We start from the raw sequence: 23101 nt of genomic DNA, 5'->3' as shown, positions 1-23101 counted from the left end.
TTGAAGGATGAATCAAAGGCAATAACAAATGCCCAAAGAAATATCACTTCTGTGATCTTTCTCACGGAACATAAATCTAGACCACTTAGCTGTGGTGGACACTCATCCAGACTGTATGTTGTTAATTTAACATAAAACCAAGTCTGAACATACAATCCAATCCAATGTCCCCCCTACCAAAACACTATTCTTCTAGAAAGGCTCTCCAACTCTCAAGGATGCCAAAAGGACCTTTTTAAACTGCAGTAGTACCTTTTGTGGCAAATGATACTACTGTTACTACTTAAAAAAAAATAGAGCCTCTGAGCAAGAAGCAGTATGGCAAAACATCTGAAGATAACCTGAAACCTGGTCGGTTCCACTAGCACCTAGGTACAATGGAGTGGCTTGACAGGTAGTATCAATAAAAAACAAACCAAAAAAAAAACTCCCTTCTTTTCCGTACACTGATGGAAAAGTGACGATAAGGAGAGAAAGAAGGAGACAGATGGATGGTCAGACAGACAGACACACACCAGGAGAAAGGCAGTCTGAAATCAGAGGGGCTAAGGAGTGATGGCTGGCATTGGCAATGAAAAAGAAAGGGCTAAGAATGGAAAGGTTTGGAGAAGCAACAAGTCTGCTCTGTGGTTTTCTTACTCGGCAGGCACAAACACCCTCTGCCATGCAGGTCACAGTCTGTGGGACACATCTGTGGTCAGTGGGTACTTGTGACCTGTGGTGTTTCTGTTTCATATTAAGAGCTCCCAGTGGAATGTAAACTCTGGAAGGCAGGGATGGTGCCAGCTTGATCACTGACTGCTTGTCACCTGGCACCATGTGAACTGAACACACGAAGGGTTTGACAAATATTGAATGAATGAGTGAATAAATGAATGAATAAACTAGGGAAGTAACAAAGATCTGAACTCTTGCATATGGTGGGATTTGGGCTTTTTGAGGAGTCTGGGCATTGCTCAAGCAGAGAAAAGAAGGGCAGTTCAGGCAGAAGGATCAGCACAATATATGGAGACATGAAAGAAAAGGCAGCCTGGGGCAGCTGGAGGAGTTATAGTGCCCCTGAGATATACCTAAGGCAATGTCTCACAACCACCTGTCAGGAAAGCAAGGGCTCTGCACTGGAATGTCAGCAAACTTCCACACTTGGATGTTCACAGAGTCCAGAATTATATCTTATTTTCCAGAACCTCAAATTCAAGAACTAGTTGAGCACCTATTGTGCATAGCACCTATTGTCTGGGCAGTAGGGATGACACAAAGCTGTAAGACATGCTTTCTTCCAAAGCTAGGAGCTTAATAAGAAAAACATGTGAATAACCAGAGTTCAAGGTGGTATATGTGCAGTGCCCTGAGAACTGTGTAGGTCCAGAGAGGAGCGAAGCTGCTGCTACTAGTGGTGGGTATTTGATTTCATTAACTTTAAAACATCCAGTCAAGTGCTTTCACTAAGTGTCCATATCCCCAACACAGATCTGTACCTCTGGAGAAGTAAAAACACAAGGAAGCCAAGAAGTGGACTGAGTTATGGCCCTGCCTCTGTGGGAGCTGTCTCCCAGCTGGTATACCTCCAGTCTTGCACCCAGCACCACCAGAATCTTCCCAAAACGGACAGCCAGAGGTTGACAGAGTTCCCATAGTTGCAGGAACAGAGGCTCTTGAGGGAAAGTGTGCAGACAGGACAGACAGCATGTTCCAGAAGCAAACCATAGATTAGCAATTTTGCTTAGACTCAGATCTACAGAGCTGGGCTGAGGTCTTTTACAGTGCCTAACCCATACCCTCAGCCCTCAGGAACCTCACTCTCAGAGGGGGACTGTAATCAAAGAACTCAGGAAAGAAATCAGAAACTGCTGGAGATGATCGGTCACAAGATGCCAATTACCAAGGAGGTTGCAGAAGGAAGCCAGCCAGTTAGTTACGGCCAAGGCATCTCTCCACCTTGTGAAAACTTCAGCGGCCACAGAACCATGAGGGAGGGATGAGGAGTTCAAAGGAAAGTTCCATGTGAGGGTAACATGAAGCTGAAGAGTCCGCTGAGATTCATTAGAGAGATTTCTAGTACTGGAATACTACACGTCTCTCCTTTAAGACAAGCCTCTGAGATATGTAAGCAGAGCTACAATCCACCACTTTATTACCTTGGAAACAGACTGGACAAGGGTCTCCTTGCACTAGCTCCAGAGGCCTCCCGACCCAGAACTCAAAGGAAATGATTGGTCCCTGGGTGAAACTCTCAAACAAAATGAATGACCTAAGTCCAAGGACCACCAAGACCGTATCATTCTTGAAGGCAAAGATAGAAGCAAAAGAACTAAGCCAAAAAAAAAAAAAAAAAAGTTCATGAGACTCCATCTCCAAACTAACCAGAGCAAAATGGAATGGAGGTGTGGCTCAAACCGTAGAGTGCCTGCTTTGCAAGTGCAAAGCCCTGAGTTTAAACCCAAGTCTAATCAAAAAGAAAAGATTAGGAGATAGTGAGAACACCCACAGAGAGGTCCGCCTGGACTTTTATCCCGTGTTCGCATAAGTTTACCTAATAAAAACATTTATTTCTTACATAGTCAAGTATGGACAGTGATAGTTTAAATCTGTGAAGTCTGGGTTAAAAAGTTCTCAAGAGAATTGGGAACCAAGTTGAAGGTCTGATAACAAAGACATGTAGTTACCACCTGGTGGCAGCATATCTAAACCAAAGCCTGAGTGTGAGGGAGCGTGTGTGTACCAGCATGCAAGTTCAGGGGAAGGTGCAATTGCAGCAGAATCCGATCTCAGGGTAAATAAAATCCCAGGGTGAAAACCCAGCACCTCCTCCATCTCCCCTGCCCACATTCAATACTGGTGTTTCCTCTATGACCTTCCCTATTAGTGGCTGTTAGGAATCCCCTTCGGTGAAGGGGACCCCATTACATCTCTTTCCCAAACTCAAGCCAGAAAGGTAGATTTGCTGCAGCAACAGTTAGAGGATGTCCAAGGTAGTGGCAGGGGATTGGCCTAAAGCCCTCTACTCCAGTATTCTGGTCCTGCAAGGGAGCGAGTGAATGAGCAAGTCAGTGAATGAACGCAGCCTAATTTCCTTAATATGTTGACTTGTGACTTCCAGGCAGACCCTCACAATGGTCACAACAGAGGGAGTCTGGAGAAGGATTGTGCTTGTCACAGCACATGACCGCAGACCTGACACTGTGTAACAGAATCGTCATCTCTCTGGAGTGAGGCAGGGGTAAGCAGGGACTTCCCCCTTATGAACCAGAATGAAGAAAGCCATTTCCCGGCAGAAGAGTGGAAGCAGAAATGGGCTGGACTACTTACAAAGGTCTTCCGTGGCTGCTGGGGCAAAGGTAGCCATGGACTCATACAGCTCCTCGTCGCAGCCGGGGTTGAGGGAGCACTTCATGAGCAGGTCTGTGGACAGGTGGGCCATGGACTCGTACACAGCGTCATCCTGCTCGCCCTGCATCAGCTCCTCTTTAATGTGACTCTTCAACATGTCCACAGTCTCCTGCAAGAGAAGACGGGCCCACGGCATGCAGATGGAACTGGCTAGCTGGGCGAGTCAGGCCCCAAGTGGGCATGTGACTGGGAGCTCCTGGGACCAGGCTTCATACCCTTTTTTCCTTTTCTTGCCTTATGTTTTTTGTTTTAATCCTCATATCTTCCCCCAACACTAATCAGAGATACTGTTACAGGTTCAGTGACCAGAAGATATACATACAAAAATTACTCCCTATGAGCAATTGTGACTCCCTATTAAGGGTCAGGCTCCGTGCTAACATGTGTCACACGTTATATCCTGCCATCCTTTCCTCACTGCTTGAGAAAGATATGCAACTCCCTTGTTTACAGCCAGGAAGAACAAAGCTCAGAAAAACCTCGTGTTTTGTTGTAGAGCTTGCATTCCCGGCTTTTGACCTTCCAGCTACATCTTACTGGTTCCTCAAAAGAGAACAAATGGCACAAGAGGCTGTGACTCTTCCTGACTAGCCATGCAGAAATGCAGCAGGCTTGACAGGGCTGCATTAAGGTGTTACCACACCTGTGCAGCCAGAGGTCCCCAAAGAACTCCTGCATGCCCTGTCCCTTCCAGCAGGCTTCTCCAAGTGGCTGGTGGTTTCCAGGACTCCCCCTTCAGTTTCTACATGCCCAAGAAGAACCCTGAAGTCAGAAAGATTGCCCAGCTGTCATTCTGCCTCCGGGAAGTTGTGAAGCTGGAAAGCCAACTTCTCCAGAACCACTGCACAACTTTTCCTGGCAAGCAAGAAACCGTGGTGTGTCACAATCCTTACTTCAGCCTCAACCTACAAAAATCCTCATTTTCATCATCACCACCCAAGAGAGCTACTCTTTGGTTGACATTCTGTTTGTAAGTGGACCAGGTGACAGCAGGGTAGTGTTAGCGACTCCAGGTCTGGCATTTGGGAAAAAGAAAATAGGATAGTTCTTAGAGACCATAAGCAACAGGCAGAGACAACTTTTTGGTAGCAAGGCTGAAGACGCATTGGTGGAAGATGCCTATAGCTAGGAGCAAAGGCGATACAAGAACTGTGAGCCCAGTGAAGCTCAGTGCGCACTGGAAGTACATCCTTGAGCCCCCACTCCAGCCCCATTATAGCAGAGCAGGACGGCAAGCCCCAGTGCTAGCATCAAACTAAGTTCAAGTCCCATCTCCCTCTTCACCAGTGTGAGACTCTAGGCACAATCACTTTGCCTTTCTAAGTCCTTTTTCTCATTTATGAAGTATGGATCAGAATATGTCAACTTCAAAGGATTGTGGTGAGAATTAAAGGAGATAATGCATTTGCCAATCAAACAAATTCCATACTTATTACTATGAATACAATATGTCTATAAAAACTACTGCCATGTAGATGAAATGCTACATTTTGTATATTTGTAATTTCAAAGTAAAGCTGAATAAATACTCCAAGACCTATTACAAATGCCTTTTAGACAGATTTATGTCAGTTGAGGCCCACAATAAGGACTTATGCCATTTATATGGAATACTGACATACTCCTAAACATTGGGAAGCCCCCTCTATGTGGCATGGTGAGTCATTGCTTTGTAGATTTTCCAACATAGACAGAGAGTTAGTTTGGGGGAAGCAAAGTAGAGCGCAAGACTGGATTGTGCTTACTGCCCCTTTTGGGAATCACAGCCCCATATGAGAGGTTAAGCTATTTTAGGGTGCCCTTTGTGAGTCTACAAAGAAGAGGAAAATCAGAGAGGGGTGGAGTTAGGAAGAGCAGCTGTCTCCAAGACAACAGAGGCAATACCAATGTATGGAATAAATTGTAGGTATGGGGTGAGATCAGATTCAGAGAAGAATCCAGAAGCCAGAGATCAAGGAGGATTTGAGATCCCAAGACCAAATGAGAAGATAAGCTGGATGTATCTACCTGTCTTAAGGTCAGAACCAGGTGGAAGTTCAGAAAAAGAGATAGATTGTTAGCAGGTCTCAGGGTTGACACCCCTGATGCCTCCTCAGCAGCTGGACCTTATTGTGTTTCTGCTAAGGGAGGAACCAATCCTGACAGAGTTTACCTGGGCCCAAAGATGGATAGGGTAGCTGGAACATCCCACCTAAGACCCTTGGAGGTAGGTGAAAGGAAGGTGGAGAGGTGGGTGGGAAAGAGAGATCAGAGTCAACTTTCATCTGATTCACTCTATAAATGTCTTTGTCAATTCTTTCAGGGTGGACCTCAGTCCTTGGTGTACATTATTTATCCTTAAAACAACTCTATGAGTAGAACTATTATGATCTTCCTTCTACATATTGAGAAACTGAAAGCGATGATACGTGATTTGCCCAAAGTCACATAGAACCAAGTGTGGATAGGAATTTGGCACCAGGACCATGTGATTCCAGGACTAATCTCCAGCCCCCACACACTGCCCACTGCCAATAGAGGCACATGATGAAACCCACCCTGTATCTTGAATGAAAAGGCAGCCTTAGAACCACACAGTACATTTCCAATCACGGGATCTTATCGGGCTTTGACCTTACCACATACTCGTCGATGAACTGCCTCAGGTCCCTGAAACCATGCTTCTCAGCGATGGTGTTGGGGTAGTGGCCTTGCTTGTTGGCCACGCTGTATGCCTGGAGAGCTCCTGGGCAAGTGAGCAGCAAGGCAGTGAGGTTCTTCAGCCCATACTTTGCAGCAAAATGCAACAAGGTGGGCAGTTCTTCATCCCTCTGATCTGAAAGAGTGTCAAAGAGAAATTAATTGGCAGGTATGAATGGAGGCACAGGACACCCTTGTTCCCAGAGATGAAGCCGCCAAGCCCAACACAGCAGCCAGTAGTCATTCAATCATTACTTGTTGGTTGGTTGACCTAACATCTGACAGCTTCCTTTGAAGCACCACTGAAGATCACATGCTCACATGACAGAGGAAATATCATTTTAATTAATTAGCAGACCTAGTAGTTAATAGCCAACCTTCTTTCTCCAGAGGGATTGGAAAATGTATAGAGAAAATACTAATTCAACAGGTGCTGATTTCCGTAGTTCCCTGGTGATTGAATCCTGGACCTTGAGTATGCTAGGCAGTGCTCTGCCATCGTGCTTCATCCCCAGTCCCAAATGAGCTGGTTTCTAAAAACAGCCACACAATACAACAGCTCAGAGTGCTTTAAAATTATTTTTTTTCTTTATGGTACTGAGGATTGAACCCAGGGCCTCATGCATGCTAGGCAAACACTCAACCGCTGCACTACATCCCCAGCTCTAAGATTATTTTTTGGTGCTGATTAAGAGAAAGACTCTCATCCTCTTAGCTTGCATTCCTAATTTCATAATAACGGTGCCAAGAAAATAGACAGGGTGGTGTTGGAGAGTTAGGGGACAAATGCTTTTTTCCATAAAGGTTGATTTCTAGGCTCAAAGTTATATATTTTAATATGACAACCCCAGCTTCCTATTCACTAGGATATGAGAATTTGGATCAAGGGCATGAAATGCCTCCAGGGTCCCACATGACCAGGTCATGAAATACTCTCCCCTGAGCCCTAAGTTTAAGAACAGAGTAGCAACATCTACTGGAAGTGATGTAAGAACACCCCATGGTGGGGAAATGGGGAGAGGCAACAAGAATGAGAAGGCCCTCCAGGAGAAGGCCTTGAAGGTAATGAAGCCTCATTCCACGGTTTTCAGGCTATGGAAGGATGGAATGCAGGCAGAAGGTAACAGAGACTTGGGTCCCATTTGTGCAGTGTCACCATGGCACAAAGGAAGAATAGTGTTCACAAGGACACTCCAAGAGGCATCCTGTCCAGAGCACCAGGCACCATCTTCATGCAAGTGGTGTAACTCTCCCAGCTTCTACCACATCATATATGCACAAGGGCCTGCACCTCCCACATAGGACAAATATTTGTTTAGAGTCTACAGGAGCCAGCCACCTGAGAACAGTTTCACCCCTCACCTCAGCTGACAGCCTTGCAAAGAAGAAACACACAGATGATAAGTGCTAAGACAGAGGCCCCAACATGCTAGGGGAGCCCATAGCAGGCCACCACCTGCTGGAAGTTTGGAGAAATTTTTCCTAAGCTGCTGCAGAGAGGTGAAGGGAAGGTACCCAGGTGAATGACAACCAAGCAGAGACAAAGAAATCACATTCCCATGAGTAGAGTGGCAAGACACAGGTGATAGAAGTTCATACCTTCTGAAGAGCAAAGCAGAGTAGCCAAGAGCGAGAGCAGAAAAAGGTGAAGGCAGAAATGCACAGAGGCCCCTTGGGAAGGGCTTGTTAACAGGCTGACGAGTTGAACTCCATCCAGAAAGCAAGTGGGAACCACATGTTTTTAAAAGGGAATGAAGTGCAGCCATTGGTCACATAACATTTCAGTCCCCAACAGAAGTCCTGTGAATTGGAAGAGAGCGGAAAAACTCCCATCCACCTAGTAATGCTGTGGTTATTGTAACAGCACAGCAAACATGTACCTCACAGGCTGTCATATGCTGGTGTGAGCAGCCCGACTGCACTGCCAGTCGTGTAAACATACAGCACATGCAGTTATGTACAGTGCATGATACTTCATGGTAATAAGTGATTAAGTTCCTGGCTTATGTATTTACTAGACATATTTTTATTATTTTTTTTTGGTACTGGGATTTGAACTCAGGGCCTTTACCTTGAGCCACTCCACTAGTCCTATTTTTGGATGGGTTTTTTCGAGATAGGGTTGTGAGAACTATTTGTCTGGGCTATCTTTGAACTGCGATCCTCTTGATCTCTGCCTTCTGAGTAGTTAGGATTACAGGTGTGAGGCACTGGCCCCCGGCTCTATTATTATTTTAGCTATACTCCTACTTAGGAAAAAACAGTTTACTGTTAAACAGTCTGCTGTGTTACACCAGAAGCAGCCTCATCCATTGTGTTTACTGTGTCTCTTGATGGCGTCATACTCCCTTAGGCTTGATTTAATCTCCTGTCGTTTTGCTTATCTTGGCTCTACAGGCAATACTTATGTACCACATAGCATTTAGCAGGCTATACCATCCAGGTTTGTGTAAGCACACTCTGTGAGGCTCACGCAATGATAAATTGCCTAGCTATGCATTTCTCAGAAGGCATCCCCACCGTTAAGCAATGCATGGCTGTATTCAGATTTGAACTTGAGGAGAAATTCTGGCTACCGCATGAGGCATGAATCCTTCCTCCAAGGACAGGCTCTAGAGCAGGCATCTGCAGGAGGTCCATGCATGGTATGGCTGGATGCTGCACCAGCAGGCTGTAATGGGTCCATTGCTGGCTCCCTGAGGTTTGGCTGTTTACTTACTCGCCATCATATCTTCTTCTTCCAACTGGTTGATTCCAAAGAGGTGCAGTCCACTGGCAGGGATGTTGTTCTTCAGGGACTCTGTTAGCAGTTTATCCAGGGTCTCTGTGTTGTATGGAACAATTTTAAATGCCTAAATAAAAAAGGGAAGATGGTCAGAGTTTATATCTGGCTATCTCCTGCCCAGCACATTCAAGGCTGAAAAACCATCACTGAGACCCTCATACCCCAAAACCTCAAACCTCCTTCTAGCATCCTTACCTGACACATGAACTCCACAGGATTGGCAGCATTAGACAATAAATTCCCAATTTCTTCCATGTCAGTATAATAGCTGATAATGGTTTCACACACCACTAAGTCCCCGGAATATATCTTCAGACAAACATTTCCAGATGAAAGGTCTGAGCACAAGATAAGATACTTTTAAATACCCAGGAAGAACAAGGGTCCAGTATAAGTGTTTATGGATAAGATATGCTCCATCTGAATGGTGAATAAATAATTTGGGGGCTTTAAGAAAGTTCTTGGAGGTGAGCTGGAGGAGGGGAATGATGAAAGAAGAAGGTGAATAGGCCAGCACGTGACATGAGAAGTTCAGAGTCAGAGAAATTATCCTTACTGGGTCTGCAATTTAATTTTTGAAGGATTTTCATCTGTTTTGCTTACTAGGTTGGCTTAGCACTTCAATGGGGAGAAAGAAAATTTGGGTTTAAGGCACTTTCTACGAAGGGCAGTGGTCACCAAAAGAGTGTTTCTGTTGCTTTGGGCCAGTAGAATTGTTGACTTGCTCTGCAGCTGTCTACATGCTCTCCCTGGGGTAGGAGTCTATACCACCGGAAGGGGTTTTGAGAGGAAAAGAAAAAAATTAAAAATACACCAACCACAAAGATTCGATTCACAAAAGAGGAAATGTGACAAGTAGAGAACATGGAAAAAGAGTCAACCTCACGAGTAATCAAGGAAATGCAATTAAAACAATGGAATGCTTTAAAAAAAATCCCTATCAAATTAGCAAAGCTGAAGTGACAGCACCTAGTGGTGGTGGTGGCACAGCAATCTGCTGGAGAGCAGCAATATATCAGAAGGCTATCGAGCACTGCACTATCCTGTTACTGAGGGCTACTCACCAGGAGCCTTCACAGAAACTGTGTACTCATTCTCCAGCGTGGCTTCCACCCTGATGGAGGGAGAATCCTCAGGAGAAAACTCAGCCTCTGTCAACACCCTGTCATCCAACCTACATCTCACGATGACGTAGACAGTGGTTTCGGCCTGGAACAGAAGATGGGTCATGGTGCTTCTCCCTCCTGGATCCCTAGGGTTCTGGACCAGAACATCTCCCCAGCTCCCGAGTCCTGGCTCTCTCTAGTGAGGATGGTCCAGACCAGGTGGGCTCAGCAGGCAAAGAATAGTACTGGAATAATTTTGTCTATTGTATTTAATAATTTTTAAAACCTAGGGCTTCTGTGTTACTTGTCTTTTTATTTCATCTTATAGCATTTCTTTCATATCGTTTTGTTTTTATAAAATTATTACACCATCAGAGAATTGGATGATTTTTTTTTAAGTCCTTCCCCACCGAAGTATGAGAAGTGCTATTCTAGGCTAGTTTTGCTGCTCCAAGTGTGCCCAAGGGCCCAGCAGAATCACAGCCCCCAAGGCTTGTTAGAGATTCAGGCTGTCCAGTCCCTCCTGGGCCCACCGTCCCAAGGTCTGCATTTTAGCAAGATACCCAAGTGACCCCTCTACACCTTACGGAATTGGAGGCCCCAGCCTGAAGCCTCCTGCCCCTCACACTGTTCCTGGAAGGGCAAGAATCACTCATCGAGGGACTACTGTTCCCAAGGCATAGAGCACCTTGGATAGCTATTTTACCCAACTATAAAGATCTCACGCCAAACCTGCCAAACAGAATTACAGGTTGAGCATCCCTAATCCAAAAATCCTAAAGCTGAAATGCTCCAACAAGACACCACCAGTAGAAAATTCCATCCCTGATTCAAGGGATGGGTCAAAGTTCAAATGCAAGAGCACTAAAATATGGCATAAAATTACCTTCAGGCTATATGCATAATGAGGTATAATGAAACATTAGTGAATTTTGTTTTTGGACTTGGGTCCCTATCCCCAACATATTTCACTATGTCTGTGGAAATAATTCGAAGTCGAAATTTTCTTTAAAATTTCAAAATCTGAGACATTTTATGTTTCCTAGCATTTTAGATAAGGGATACTCAACTTATCTTGGTTTATTGTGCTGGTAAGCTGAGAAATAGTCTTTTCAGACTGAAAAGACTTTTCAGACTGAACTTTCAAAACACTTGAAAGGGGAGATTTCTGGCAGAGCTAGCCATCAAGCCTTCATTCTAGGATTCTGTTAAAACGTCCTCAACATAGCCCTTCGTAACAGGAGTTGCAGGAAGTCTGGATGGTACAACGGGAGGAAGTGAAGCTCCTGGAGGATGCTAAAGCTGAACACACATACTCTGCCTGTCATCACTCTCGCTGTGGACCTTGCCCTGTCTTATCTGTACCTTGGCACAGGGAAGTGAGGAGCCAGAGAGAGTGATGCCTCTCCTGTTCATATACTAAGACCCAGTCCAGCCATCCTCCTTGGGCCTAGAGAACTGGAGTAAGCAACAAGGAGAATCCTGGGTTAATGGGAAGCCAAGAGAGCAGAGGGAACTTGGCTGGAAAGTCATGGAGCAAGTGGAGGGATGCATGCTTTCTTTGTAAGCACTGTCACCCACAGGCACCCACCAGTACCATCAGAGGATCATGGGGAGGCTGGATGTAGTACAGAGAGGTGAAACTGAAATGCCCACACAGGCCTGGCCATAAAGACAGAGCATGAAAAGGGCTAAGTGTAAACTACACGGAGTAGTGGGGACCTGTAAACTGGAGGCTGTGTGTCCCATGGAAAGGGTGCTCAGCTCCAGCCAGCTTAAGCAACAGAGATTTTTATGCCTAATTTTAAAAACACTGTGAAGTTCAAACTAAACATGTCTATGAGTCAAATCGAGCTCAAAGAAGCAGTTGGAAACTCCTATGTGGGGAGCCCTCGCCCATTGTCTAGTGGCCTCAGCTGCATAGAAAGTCACTCACAAGAGTCAGTTCCTATGGCTTCCCTTTGCCAAGGCTCTCACACTCCTAAAGAGCCCACAGTAGCAAGCTTAGTGAAGAACTTAAATCCACGAAGAAAGCATTTTTGTTGCTCCAAACTATCATAAACACCACACATTTTTTATCAGGAGAGGAAAGAAAATTAAAAACTATCAATTCTATGTTAAGGTTCAAATGACTGTGACTTACTGGGTCATCACACTCAAGTCATCTGTTACTATATGCCCCCCTCTAAAAATATTAAGCATTTATCCAATCCTTTTAGCAAGTAATATTGGCCAATGAGTTTCAGTCATCAACTTTTGAGGCATTCCTGTGGGCCAGACCAGTGGCCAGTTGACAGAGAGACAAGCTCCCAGCATGACCCACTTCCTCCTCCAGGTGCTGGAGCAGCAGGAAAAGCTGCAGGCCTCTAACTCCAGGGTTGGTGTAAGTATCTAGTAATGTCCAAGCCTGCCGATCTCCTGCATGTTCTACATTCTCGGTCCATGAACTGGAAGTCTTAGATTGATGATATATTACACTCCTGGGCTCGTTTCCCTGACTCAAAGGAGCTAGGTGTCCAAAGCCCAGGTAATAGGAAACCCCAAGGGAAGGCTATGACTACATTGAGATGTAACATGAGAACCACACTCCCTTTACTGAAACAAAAGCATCCACTTGAAAAGCCCATGTTTTGACTTGGCTCTTTCAGGCCCCCAGGGTGCCTACCCCACAGCGAATGCGATCTGGCTGCACCACCATCAGGTTCCCAGGTGAAGTCTCCTGCGGCAGACTCAGCTGCTTGGAGTAGGAAAGGCCCTTCTCGTCCTCGGGCTCGGTGTCAGTGACTGAGTCACAGCCAGAATCTACAAAATAGAGGACAAGGCTGAATGGGAACAGAAGGAAGGAGAACTGGTGGGTGTGTTCCACCCACAGAGCCCCAAACATCCCCTCAGTGAGTGTCAAACAAATTCAAGCTGACAAGACTGACTGGGGAAGTCACAAAAGAGAACCCAAGGGGGAAAAAGTCAGCCACCATGTAGGCCACAGAGTAGTGTGGCAGCAAGAGAACAATGCAAAGGGAAAGGCCAAAACATTTGAGGCCAATAAGCCTATGCTCAACCAACAGGCTTCTGGAAGCTTCACTTCAGGTTTTCCTGTAGGGATAAAGGGTTGTGAAGAAAAGACAGGTCAAGAAGGACTGCTTACTTTGAAACATTAACTAAGAAGCACTTAAGAAAGCCAGAGTCATGTCTGGCCAATGTCCCTCCTCTGGCAGCAACAGGGAGAAACAATAGTTTTCAACAAGCCCGAGATCAGTTTCCACATCAGTATCACACCCAACATATGCACTGGAAAGAGTAGGGCACGCACAGATTCAGAGTGGTGAGAGAGGTGTGCAGACGTGCGGGGCATAGCACAGAAAATATGATGCCAAGAACATACCAGAGCTCTCCAGCAGGGGCTCTTACTCACCATCCACTGATTGACAGGTCTTCTTGTGAAGTTATGTGCAAGACTGTACTGTGCAAATGTGCGTGTACATGCACGTGCACCAATTTACAGATGGCAAATAAACACAAGAAAAGATCTACATATGTCATTAGGGAAATGCAAATTAAATGACAATGATATACTACTACCCATATACTAGAATGGTCAAAATCCAGAACACAACACGAAATGTCTTTGAGGGTGTGAAACACCCACAATTTTACTTCATTGCTGGTAGGAATACAAAATGGTAGGGTCACTTTGGAAGACAGTTGGGCAGTTTCTCACAGCACTAAATTCACTTTTCTCATTTAATCACACTCCTATGCATTTATCCAATGTAGCTGAAAATGTACGTCCATACAAAAACCTGTACAGAGACATTATAGCAGCTTTATTCTTAACTGCCAAAACTTGGAAGCAACCAAAATATTCTTTAAAATGCAGTTGGATAACTAAACTGTGGTATAACCAGACAATGCAATGAAGCACTGAATACAGTACTAAAAAAAAAAAAAAATGGGCTAGCCAGCTACAAAGAGACATGGAGGAAACTTAACCACATACTACTAAGAGAAGAAGTACTAGAAGGCTACACACTATAGGATTCCAACTACATGACACTGTAAACCAGGCAAACCATGGAGCCAATATATAGATCAGTGTTAGCAGGGGTTGGGTGAGGGCAGTGAAGAAGCAGAACTCAGAGGATTTTTAGGGCAATGAATGTTCTCTCACTATTCTATGATGGTGGATAGTGTCATCATACCTTTATCCTGACCCATAGAATATGCAACACCAAGAGTGAATGAACCCTAATGTAAAAGATGGGCTTTGAGCGACAACGAGGGATCAATATATGTCAACTGTTGCAACTAACGTGCCATTCTGTGCTGGATGCTGGTAGCATGGGGGTGCTGTGTGTATGTGGGGGGCTAGAAGTATATGGGAAATCTATACCCTCCAACTTGATTTTCCTGTGAATCTAAAACTGCTCTAAAAACATATAGCCTTTAAAAAAGTAAATCAGTATGAAATAAAGGAAATGGTTGGGGAGAAGATGACTCAGCTGTTAGTGCTGGAAAGTATTAGTTGGGGGTGGGGTGTGTTGTGTGTGGCTGGGGTGCTGTTTAAATACTTCGTAATTCTCATAGCTCCAAAATGAAGTGTAGATGGATTCTAGATTGGAATGTAAAATAAAACTAAGACAATTTTTAAAAAAATTGAAAAGATGAAAACATGGGCAAACGTATTATTTTCGACTTGGGAAAAGATTTGCTAACAAAACAACTGAAGACATTACCATTTCAACAAGCAAGACTTGATGACATGAGTTTCAAACTTCAGTAAACAAACAAAGAGATGGAAACAAAACCAAATGCCCATCAACTGAAGAACACATAAACGAAATGTGGTACATCCTTTCAAAGAAATTATTTAGCAATAAAAAGAAACAAAGTACTGATACAGTACACAGTGTTAGTCACAAAAGACCACATAGTAAATAATTCCAAGTATGCGTATTCAGGATAGACAAGTCTATACGGGCAGAAAGTAGGTTAGTGGCCGCTTCATTCTGGGGAGTTTGGGGCTGAAGGTACTGTGGAATAACAACTAAAAGGTGTGGGATTTCTGTTAGCAGTGATGAAAATATTCTAAAGTCTATCATGGCGACAGTTGCACATATCTGTGAAGCTACTAAAATCCACTGAATTGTGCTCATGAAATGAGCGGATTGTATGCTACATGAATTATATCTCTATAAAGCTGTTATCCAAAAATCCAACTGCAAATAATAAAAAAAAAAAATTTGAAGTGAACCTAACAAGGAGCTACTTTCTTTAATATATGAAGAGGTCATAGAAATCCCTTTTAAAATACCCAAAGCCCAATAAGCAGATGATTTCTCAAAGAAGAAATACAAATGACCTCCTCATCGAAAAATAAAATATCATTCATTCTCATGAGTCACCATGAAAATGCAAATAAAAATAACTCATTGCTATTTTATTTTTCCAAATTAAAAAACAGTTTCAGGTTTACTCAGTGTGCTGTTTAAAGGGTACTGCAGAATTGGCACCCAAGGAGTACAAGCTGTCTGGAAAGCCATGTATCCATACCCAGAGGAAGAGAAAGGCTTTAACATGCTCCCTCCTATTGCCACACAATTATACTTCCAGAAGTTTCTCTGAAGGAGAAAAATAAATATTCAAACCCTAGCTAAAGATAGCAAACAAAGATGTCTTTGTGTCAGTGAAAAACAACCTGTCTGAAAGAATACTAAAAACATTCAAGTGACACATGAAGACAAAAAGCAGGATACAAAATTATACATCTTATACTGAAGGAGTTCAATTATATTAAAATGTATTTTAAAGGTCAGAAGAAAATATGTGGCTGAAATCTGCATGACTTCTTTCCTCCCTCGCCTTCTCCCTTCCTCCTTCCTTTCTTCTTTCCTTTCACCCTATATGTCTGTTCATATTTTCCACAGCAAGAAAGCCTTACTTTGATCCTGGGGGCCAATGATGAGAAAAGCAGCCATGAATCTATCGGCTAATCATTTCACCAGCCAGCCCAGCTTGACATCAATGACACTGAGCCTCATCCTGGCCATTTGACAGCCCTTGCCCAGCACCGAGCTGGACCACATAAATACTTCCTTCCACTCCTGGTGTCAATTTAGATCGCTAACAGCAGCTCATTCGCTTCAGGAAGTCAGGCCATATGTCATTCACTCTGTAAAGTGATGCTGGTGGCACTGACTGACAAGCCACAGCAGCCCTCACAGTACACTACAGAGAAGCCAGGACATCTCAGCAGGGCCAGGGTCCAAGCACTTCAGCCAATTAAAAGTTCTCTTTGAAGGAAAAGCCAAATACCTGACAGTGGGATGAACCCAAACTTTCACTCTTAAACATGGAGATCCCTCTTCAATCCCTACCCTGACTCCCCATCCCTGAAGATAATACTGTTCTTGCTGCCTGAGACTCAAATATTAAATACCTGAGTGCAGCCACTCTGGAAACCCCAAGACTCTTCCCCAGAGAAAAACATTATTAAGATACCAGTAGTATCTTCACTGCTTTAAAATTTAATCATTTTCACTTTCATGAAGTCCACAAAACCTCCAGGGAAATTGTAAAAAGACTTTCTTTGTGTATCCACTTCCCCCAGGTCTGATCTATGGAGTATTTGCTCCATGGCAGCTACTTAAATTCAGTGACAGAGAATTTGCCTGCTCAAATATGGTATGTTTCGGGGGCTGATGGAGTGGCTTAAGTGGTAGAATGCCTGCCTAGCAAGCATGGGGCCCTGAGTTCGAACCCCAATACCACAAAAAAAAAAAGGTATATTTCATCTTTTGCACTTGCTGTCAGGCAGCTTGTTGACAAATGTAATTCTCAACCTCTTTCACACTTTTTTTTTTTTTTTTGGTGGTGGTGGTACTGGAGTTTGAACTCAGAGCCTTGTACTTGCTAAGGAGGCATTCTACCACTTGAGGCACTTCAGTTCTTTTTTTTTTCCACGTTAGTTATTTTTCAAATAGGATCTCACATTTTTGCCCAGGTTGGCCTGAACTAAAATCCTCCTATTTACACCTCCCACATAGCTGGGATGACAGGCATATACCACAACACCAGCTTATTGGTTGAGATGGACTCTCAATAACTTTTTGCCCAGGTTGGCCTTACACCGTTGATCCTCCCACTCTCCATCCCTCAGTACCTGAGATTATAGATGAGAGCCACCACATCTGGCCACTTTTTTTCTATTTTTTTTGAGACAGCCTTTCTATGTAGTCCAGGCTGGCCTCAAACTCATGACCCTCTTGCCTCTGCCTCCCAAGTGTGGGATTACGGGCACATGCCACCATGTTCAGCTTAACTTTTGCACTTTTGTCCAGGTCCCTGCTCTTGCCTAGTTCACTTCATATTGTGATGAGTCTGGGGGCTGACACACACCCTGGGGATCATCAGCATGTGACTCAGTGTTTCTGACACCAGTGTCTGACAAAGGTCTCAGATACAGTCCTCACAGCAACTTGTACCTAGGCTCTTCATTTAGATGACAATGCCTTGAAAGCGGGATGTAAAGGTGTTTCAGATTGCCTAGGTTCTGCCATGAGAGTTTGGTGCCCACATCTGCACTTTTGCTTGTGTTTGTGAGTGCTTTGTGACTAGATCATGCCACACTAAAGGCTGGAGGTTGATGAAGAAAGGCAAGCGAGCACGGGGCTGTGTAAATGAGACACTTGCACCTGGTGGGCCCAGATTTCCCTGTATCTTACTTTAAACAGAGCAACATGGTGGGAGAGACAAGTCCCCAAAGACTCAGCAAGACCACAGCCTCTGTATTATATTCCTAACACTGCTCAACAAACCAGCCTTGTCTTTGACTAGATAAATACAATCAAATTGCTTTTTATTTATTTCATTTAAGTATCTTCATCTGTTTTGCTTACAAAGTTGGAAAAGGACAATAAGAATAAGGAATTAAATGTGTTTATACGTAACTAAACATCAAAATAGTATGCCAATTGAAGGCTCATAATAATTTTTTCCTTTAAGAGGAAGTCTATACATTATTCAAGTTTGGAAGAAACTGAATTTTAAATGTAATGAGCATATGTGTGCACTTGGACCCACAGCCAGCCACACAAAGCTGCTCTGACTAAGTGAGAGGGCTAGTGGCATGTTCACTGTATTACTAATGATGAAAACAATGACAGTCACCACTTTCCAGACATGGTGGTCACTACTTAGTAGTCTTGACCTCATTTAATGCTGGCAACACCCCGTGAGATGGAATCTCAGTTTACAGATAAGATGCTGTGCCTGGAAGGAATGGAGGAACTCGGTGGAGGCCAAGCAGCAGTGAGGGGCAGTGCTACACTGTCCCTGGGTACCTCTGCCCTGCTTCCTTTCTGGATGTGATCAGAGTAGCAGCACAGGTTAGCATCATTTGCCATGCCTGGTCTGGGGCTGTGACTCTGCAGCTCATGAGACATGATTTGAATTTGAGTTGTCACTGTTACCAAGGCCTGATGACACTGCCTTGTTCTGAGCACTGCACTCTGTTAGGTATGCTATGACTTTCCACCAGGGCAAAGAAGGGTTTAAGTCAAGAGACATTTAATTCCAACTGGTTCAGCCCGGAATCTGTGCGCCCTGGCCTCTGACCTGAGGCTGCGCCTCTGATTTCCCAAGTATTTTCACACCACAGTGCTGACTGCTCTTTCACTGCATGTGTGCTTCACAGGAAGTGCTCCACAAGGGAGGGAATGATGTTTACTGATCTTGGATGGTTGTTCTCCATGGTACTCAAGTTAACTTCTCTATGACATAATGTTCACCCCTGGGGAAAACATAAGGAAATATTGTTCTTTTTTTTTGGCGGGGGGCAGCACTGGGGTTTGAACTCATACTTGCTAGGCAGGTGCTCTTACCTCTTGACCCACACTACCAGCCCTTTTCTATTATGGGTTTTTTCAAGATAGGATCTTGCAAACTATTTGCCCAAGTCCTGATCTCTGCCTCCTGAGTAGCCAGGATTATAGGTGTGAACCTATAGTGCCCAGTTGAATATCATTCTTAAAAACAATTGTAACCATCATTTGTTGAGCATTTACAATATGCCAGGGACTGTACAAAATACAACACAGATGATTTCATTTTGTCATGACTGTAGAGTGCATGGCTCTGCCCAATTCACAGATGAACTTTAAACCAAGTGCATGCTGTATGGAAATCCAAACCCATGCTCTTATCTATCAGGGCCTCCTGAGTGCTGTAAGTATATTTTTAAAGTTTTTAAATAATAAAAATAAGCATGATCATATAGAAACTCATATGCAGAACATGTCTGTAATAGTGGAACTACTCTATGGAACATGCGGAAAGAAGGAAAGGAAAAGGGAATGACAGAGCATCAGTAATATCATAAAACATAACCTCTGTGAAGGTAGAGGATATAAGGATATGTACTGAAAGCTATTGAAAAATGAGGGGTGGGAGGTAAAGGGGTAGGGGAGAGTAATGGAAGTGGTTGAATGGACCAAAGTAAAGCACACCCACAGTGGGGATGCACTGAGACACCCCTTGGAACATCAACTTAAATATTAATAACAAAAGACAGGAATGTAAAATAGGTACAGTGGGGGGGTACTAGTGGGAAGGGGAGGGTGAATGAAGGAGATTAAGGAGAGGGTATGTGGCAGGTGGACTTCATATGCCTGTATGAATAGAACAAAGAAACGTCTTACAATTGCTTTAAGTGGGGTGGGGAAGGGGTTGGGGGGATTGATGATGGGGGCAATGTAACTAATGTACGATATAAGCCAAATCAGAATTTCCACTATAAATCTCCTCCTATATAATAAATGTATTGTAATAAAAATTGTGAAACTTAACAATAAATAAATAAATAAGGTGTTCTAAAGATGGGAAAGCAGGAAGGCCTATAGCATAAACATGCTGAATTACTCTTAAGTTTTGGATGGCAAGAAAAAAAATGACCAGAGAAGGAAACTAAAAAGATAACTTTCCACTGAGAATTGGTAGCTTTCCACCAATCAAGTCAAAACAGGAATGAAACAGAAACAGGCAGGGGAACACATGTATCTGTGCTGGAAGAAGAAGGAGGGGTCATCAGTTCTCATCAAAGACTTTCGATGTATGAAGGAGAGTCAAAGATTTCTTGGAAGAATAGAGAAATGAGTAGCCGAGCAACCCAAAGAAAGGGCTGTCCTTTCTCTGCATCTGCATCACTGGTCCAGGAGCCAAATTTACCCATCATCACATGTGTATCAGCATGAGGCAAGAATACAGAGCTCTCAAGTTCTGGAGAGGCTTCCATTGGCTTTTCCACTCAGTATGAAGGTTCTCAGCTGTTATGACACTCATCTGTCCTACCTAAACCACAATGACAAAATAGTGAAACAGCTATTTTTTGCAGCCCTGAATCAAATGTTCTGAAATCTGAGCTTACTATGAAGTTTCCTAATCACATAGCAACATGTACCACATGTCCTAGTACCATCCTAGATCCCTGGGGGAATTCCAAAAGTAAGCTCCCTGTACTCTCAGCCTTTAAGGGGTTTAATTGAATTGGGAAGTTGAGGCTCCCATGAAAAATGAAGAGAACGATGTGATGCCTTATTATCAAGCAAACACCTGTATGATAAGACTATAAATAAAACCAAACTCAACATTTAGAGAAGTGCTGGCACATGGCAAATAAAACAGACATTTGAAGAAGGTGAGGAAGACTTCAATGCATGAAGAGTGCTTGGGTATAAGTCAAAGAACATTTGGATGCTGAGGTAGCCCTTCTGGGAAAATGTATGTTATTTCCTATTTAAATTAACAGATAATTCATAATTGATTCTTTTATTTCTCCAACAAATACTCATTGCCCACCAATAACTAACAAATATGCAAAGCCTAGCCTGGGTTCCCCAAGAAATGTAAGGGTGAGAAATCCTGGAGCAACCACACCAGAGAACTAGAAGGACTTTCCTGGCAGATGTAAAGCATGATTAAAGACACAAAGGGGTGACAGGCAATGACATGTTGGGGCTATGGCAAGCAATTCTATATGGGGGCCTGTGTGGAAGGGAAAGGAAGCCTGAGTATCTGAGAAGTCCCTGAAAGGCACACAAAGGGATTTGGTCTTCATAGTGAAGACCTGCCAGCAAGACATAAAGGTAGTCTGTAAAATATAGACTTAAAATACAGTTTATTTTTTGCTTGATTTTTAAATAATCTCAAAAACTCATGCATAATCTATCAGTCCTTTTACAAAGGCTGCTTACAACTGAGGAGTAGCTGACCACCTCATCACACCCAAGCAGTCTGCCTACAAAGTATGAAACAGCGTGAACTGGTGGTAAACAGTGTTACCAAGCCAACATCCTGCTCTATCCGCTTCCAGAAACAAATAAGATGCTATAATTAAACTATGTCTAAAAAATGTACCAGAAGCATGATTTACAAAATGCTTAGAAAATGATTCTTAATTAAGCCATAAACATTTCTCCTGTTTATACTACACTTGTCTTATTTATATTCACTAGTAGCACAGAAATTTGGTGTCCTGGCTATTGTTGTCTCCTTAGCAAGCGCAAAGAGAGACCTCAAACCTAGCCCTGACCCCAAATTCCAAATTTACAGACCCAAATAAAGGAGACTTTGCTCTACTGCAAATAGATGAGGTTCACAGAGTGGGAGGAGAGTCTTGCTATGGTGGGACTCAAATCTTGAGTTTCGATAACCTCCCCCTAGCTTCCTGGCAAACATCCAGATTGCTTTTTCATTTTCATCATCACCCATAGGTCTTTCTTTGCCCTTATTCACCCACCTTGGTTAATGGGTATTGAATTTCCTGTCCAATTAACCCCTTTCACTTACAAAGTTCCCAAAGAGAGTAACAAGTACACCCAGCCACCAAGCCCCCAGCTACCAAAGTCACATACAGTCATCAGACTGAAGGTAAAGAGAGTCAGTAGAATGCCCGTTCTTGCCATGAAATATCTTGCTGGCATTAAAGTTGAGGAAGGAAGGAGGTGATGATATTTGGTGGTATCAGAATGAGTTGCTTACAGTGCAATCAATCATTGTCCTTGTCATTGTCATCATCCCCATCATCCTTATGATGCCAAAAATGTAAGATGGAATCCTAAGGACACATTCCCCATGCAGACTTTAAATAAACTCATGGTGGCCATTGTGCCTCCCTGGGAATAAGGAGAAAGAGGAGGAAGGAAGACCAAAGCCACTCCTTCCACAATCCTACACTGAATTCCAGAGGCTACTGACTTTTGGAACTCAAGCTGACTCACCTGTCACATCCAACCTGCCCTGCCATCCAGGTTCTAGCCAGCAGTAGATTCCCAAGGGTTTCCTCGTTTCACACACATCAGTGGTTAGCAGGGTTAGACAGAAGGTTCTGAGTCAAGAATCCACCATATACCAACCTCTTCAAGGTACTTAAGGCTCAGATCAAGGTGACAGGATAGGAGGAGAGGGGACCTCAGGCCTCTCTGACCTTTATCCATTCCCCACCTAGTCAGTCTAAATGAACTATTCAAAGTGTTAGTTTTGTTTTCTTCAAGCAAAGAATGACAGCTCTTCTCTTCCCCTCCCCATCAGCCCCCCCAACCTGCTCTTAAGCTTAAACAAAAATAGCACCACAGCTGAGGCTGCCATGACAACCACAGAGCGTATGCTCACCCTTGTCCACCAAGGCTAAATCTGACTGCGGCTTTACCAGCCCTCTGCCAGCTGGAGCTGCAGCCAGGAGTCCTCTGGTCTTCCAAGTTCAACCTCCAGGAAGCTCTTCCCAGTAGTAGAGTCAAGTTGCTCCCACCTCATCCAAGAGCTGAGGTTTCTTTGGAGTTCTTTCTTTTCCCCAGTGCCCCAAAGCTTTTTAATGTGTTCTCATTTGTTCCAGGCACGTGTGACAGAGGCACTTAGGAAATGGAAAAGGAGGCAGGGGCACGTGGACTGCTGGCCCTAGGTCATCAGCTCCTGGTGTAATGGCAAGGTCATAATCAGAAGTCAGGGCTCCTGACCCCAGGCCGGGTCAGCAGAAGAGCAGAAGGGGCAGTTGCTCAGGAAATGTGACCCAGTTGGGGAAATAATGCTGCTGGGTGGACTGTTTCTCAGCCACAGACCAAGTACCCCCAACCAGTCTCTAGAATATAAACCC

The 23101-nt window shown here is 43.9% G+C and overlaps 1 protein-coding gene across 1 annotated transcript in view; it reads right to left on the bottom strand.

The window, feature by feature from the left end:
* The window catches only part of Pik3ap1 (phosphoinositide-3-kinase adaptor protein 1), a 107085-nt gene that overhangs the window by 40853 nt on the left and 43131 nt on the right, over positions 1 to 23101 (bottom strand). The window contains exons 3-8 of the mRNA XM_020181407.2: positions 12626 to 12762; positions 9919 to 10063; positions 9050 to 9192; positions 8789 to 8921; positions 6009 to 6205; positions 3310 to 3499 (exon numbers count right to left, since the gene is read on the bottom strand). Of these exons, the coding sequence (XP_020036996.2) occupies positions 3310 to 3499; positions 6009 to 6205; positions 8789 to 8921; positions 9050 to 9192; positions 9919 to 10063; positions 12626 to 12762 (945 nt within the window). The remainder of the gene's footprint in view (positions 1 to 3309; positions 3500 to 6008; positions 6206 to 8788; positions 8922 to 9049; positions 9193 to 9918; positions 10064 to 12625; positions 12763 to 23101) is intronic.

Source organism: Castor canadensis, chromosome 7 (genome assembly GCF_047511655.1).
Source record: "Castor canadensis chromosome 7, mCasCan1.hap1v2, whole genome shotgun sequence".
Classification (NCBI taxonomy): Eukaryota; Metazoa; Chordata; class Mammalia; order Rodentia; family Castoridae; genus Castor; species Castor canadensis.
Note: the sequence above shows the minus strand (reverse complement) of the source record. Positions and strands in the feature narration are given on the sequence as shown.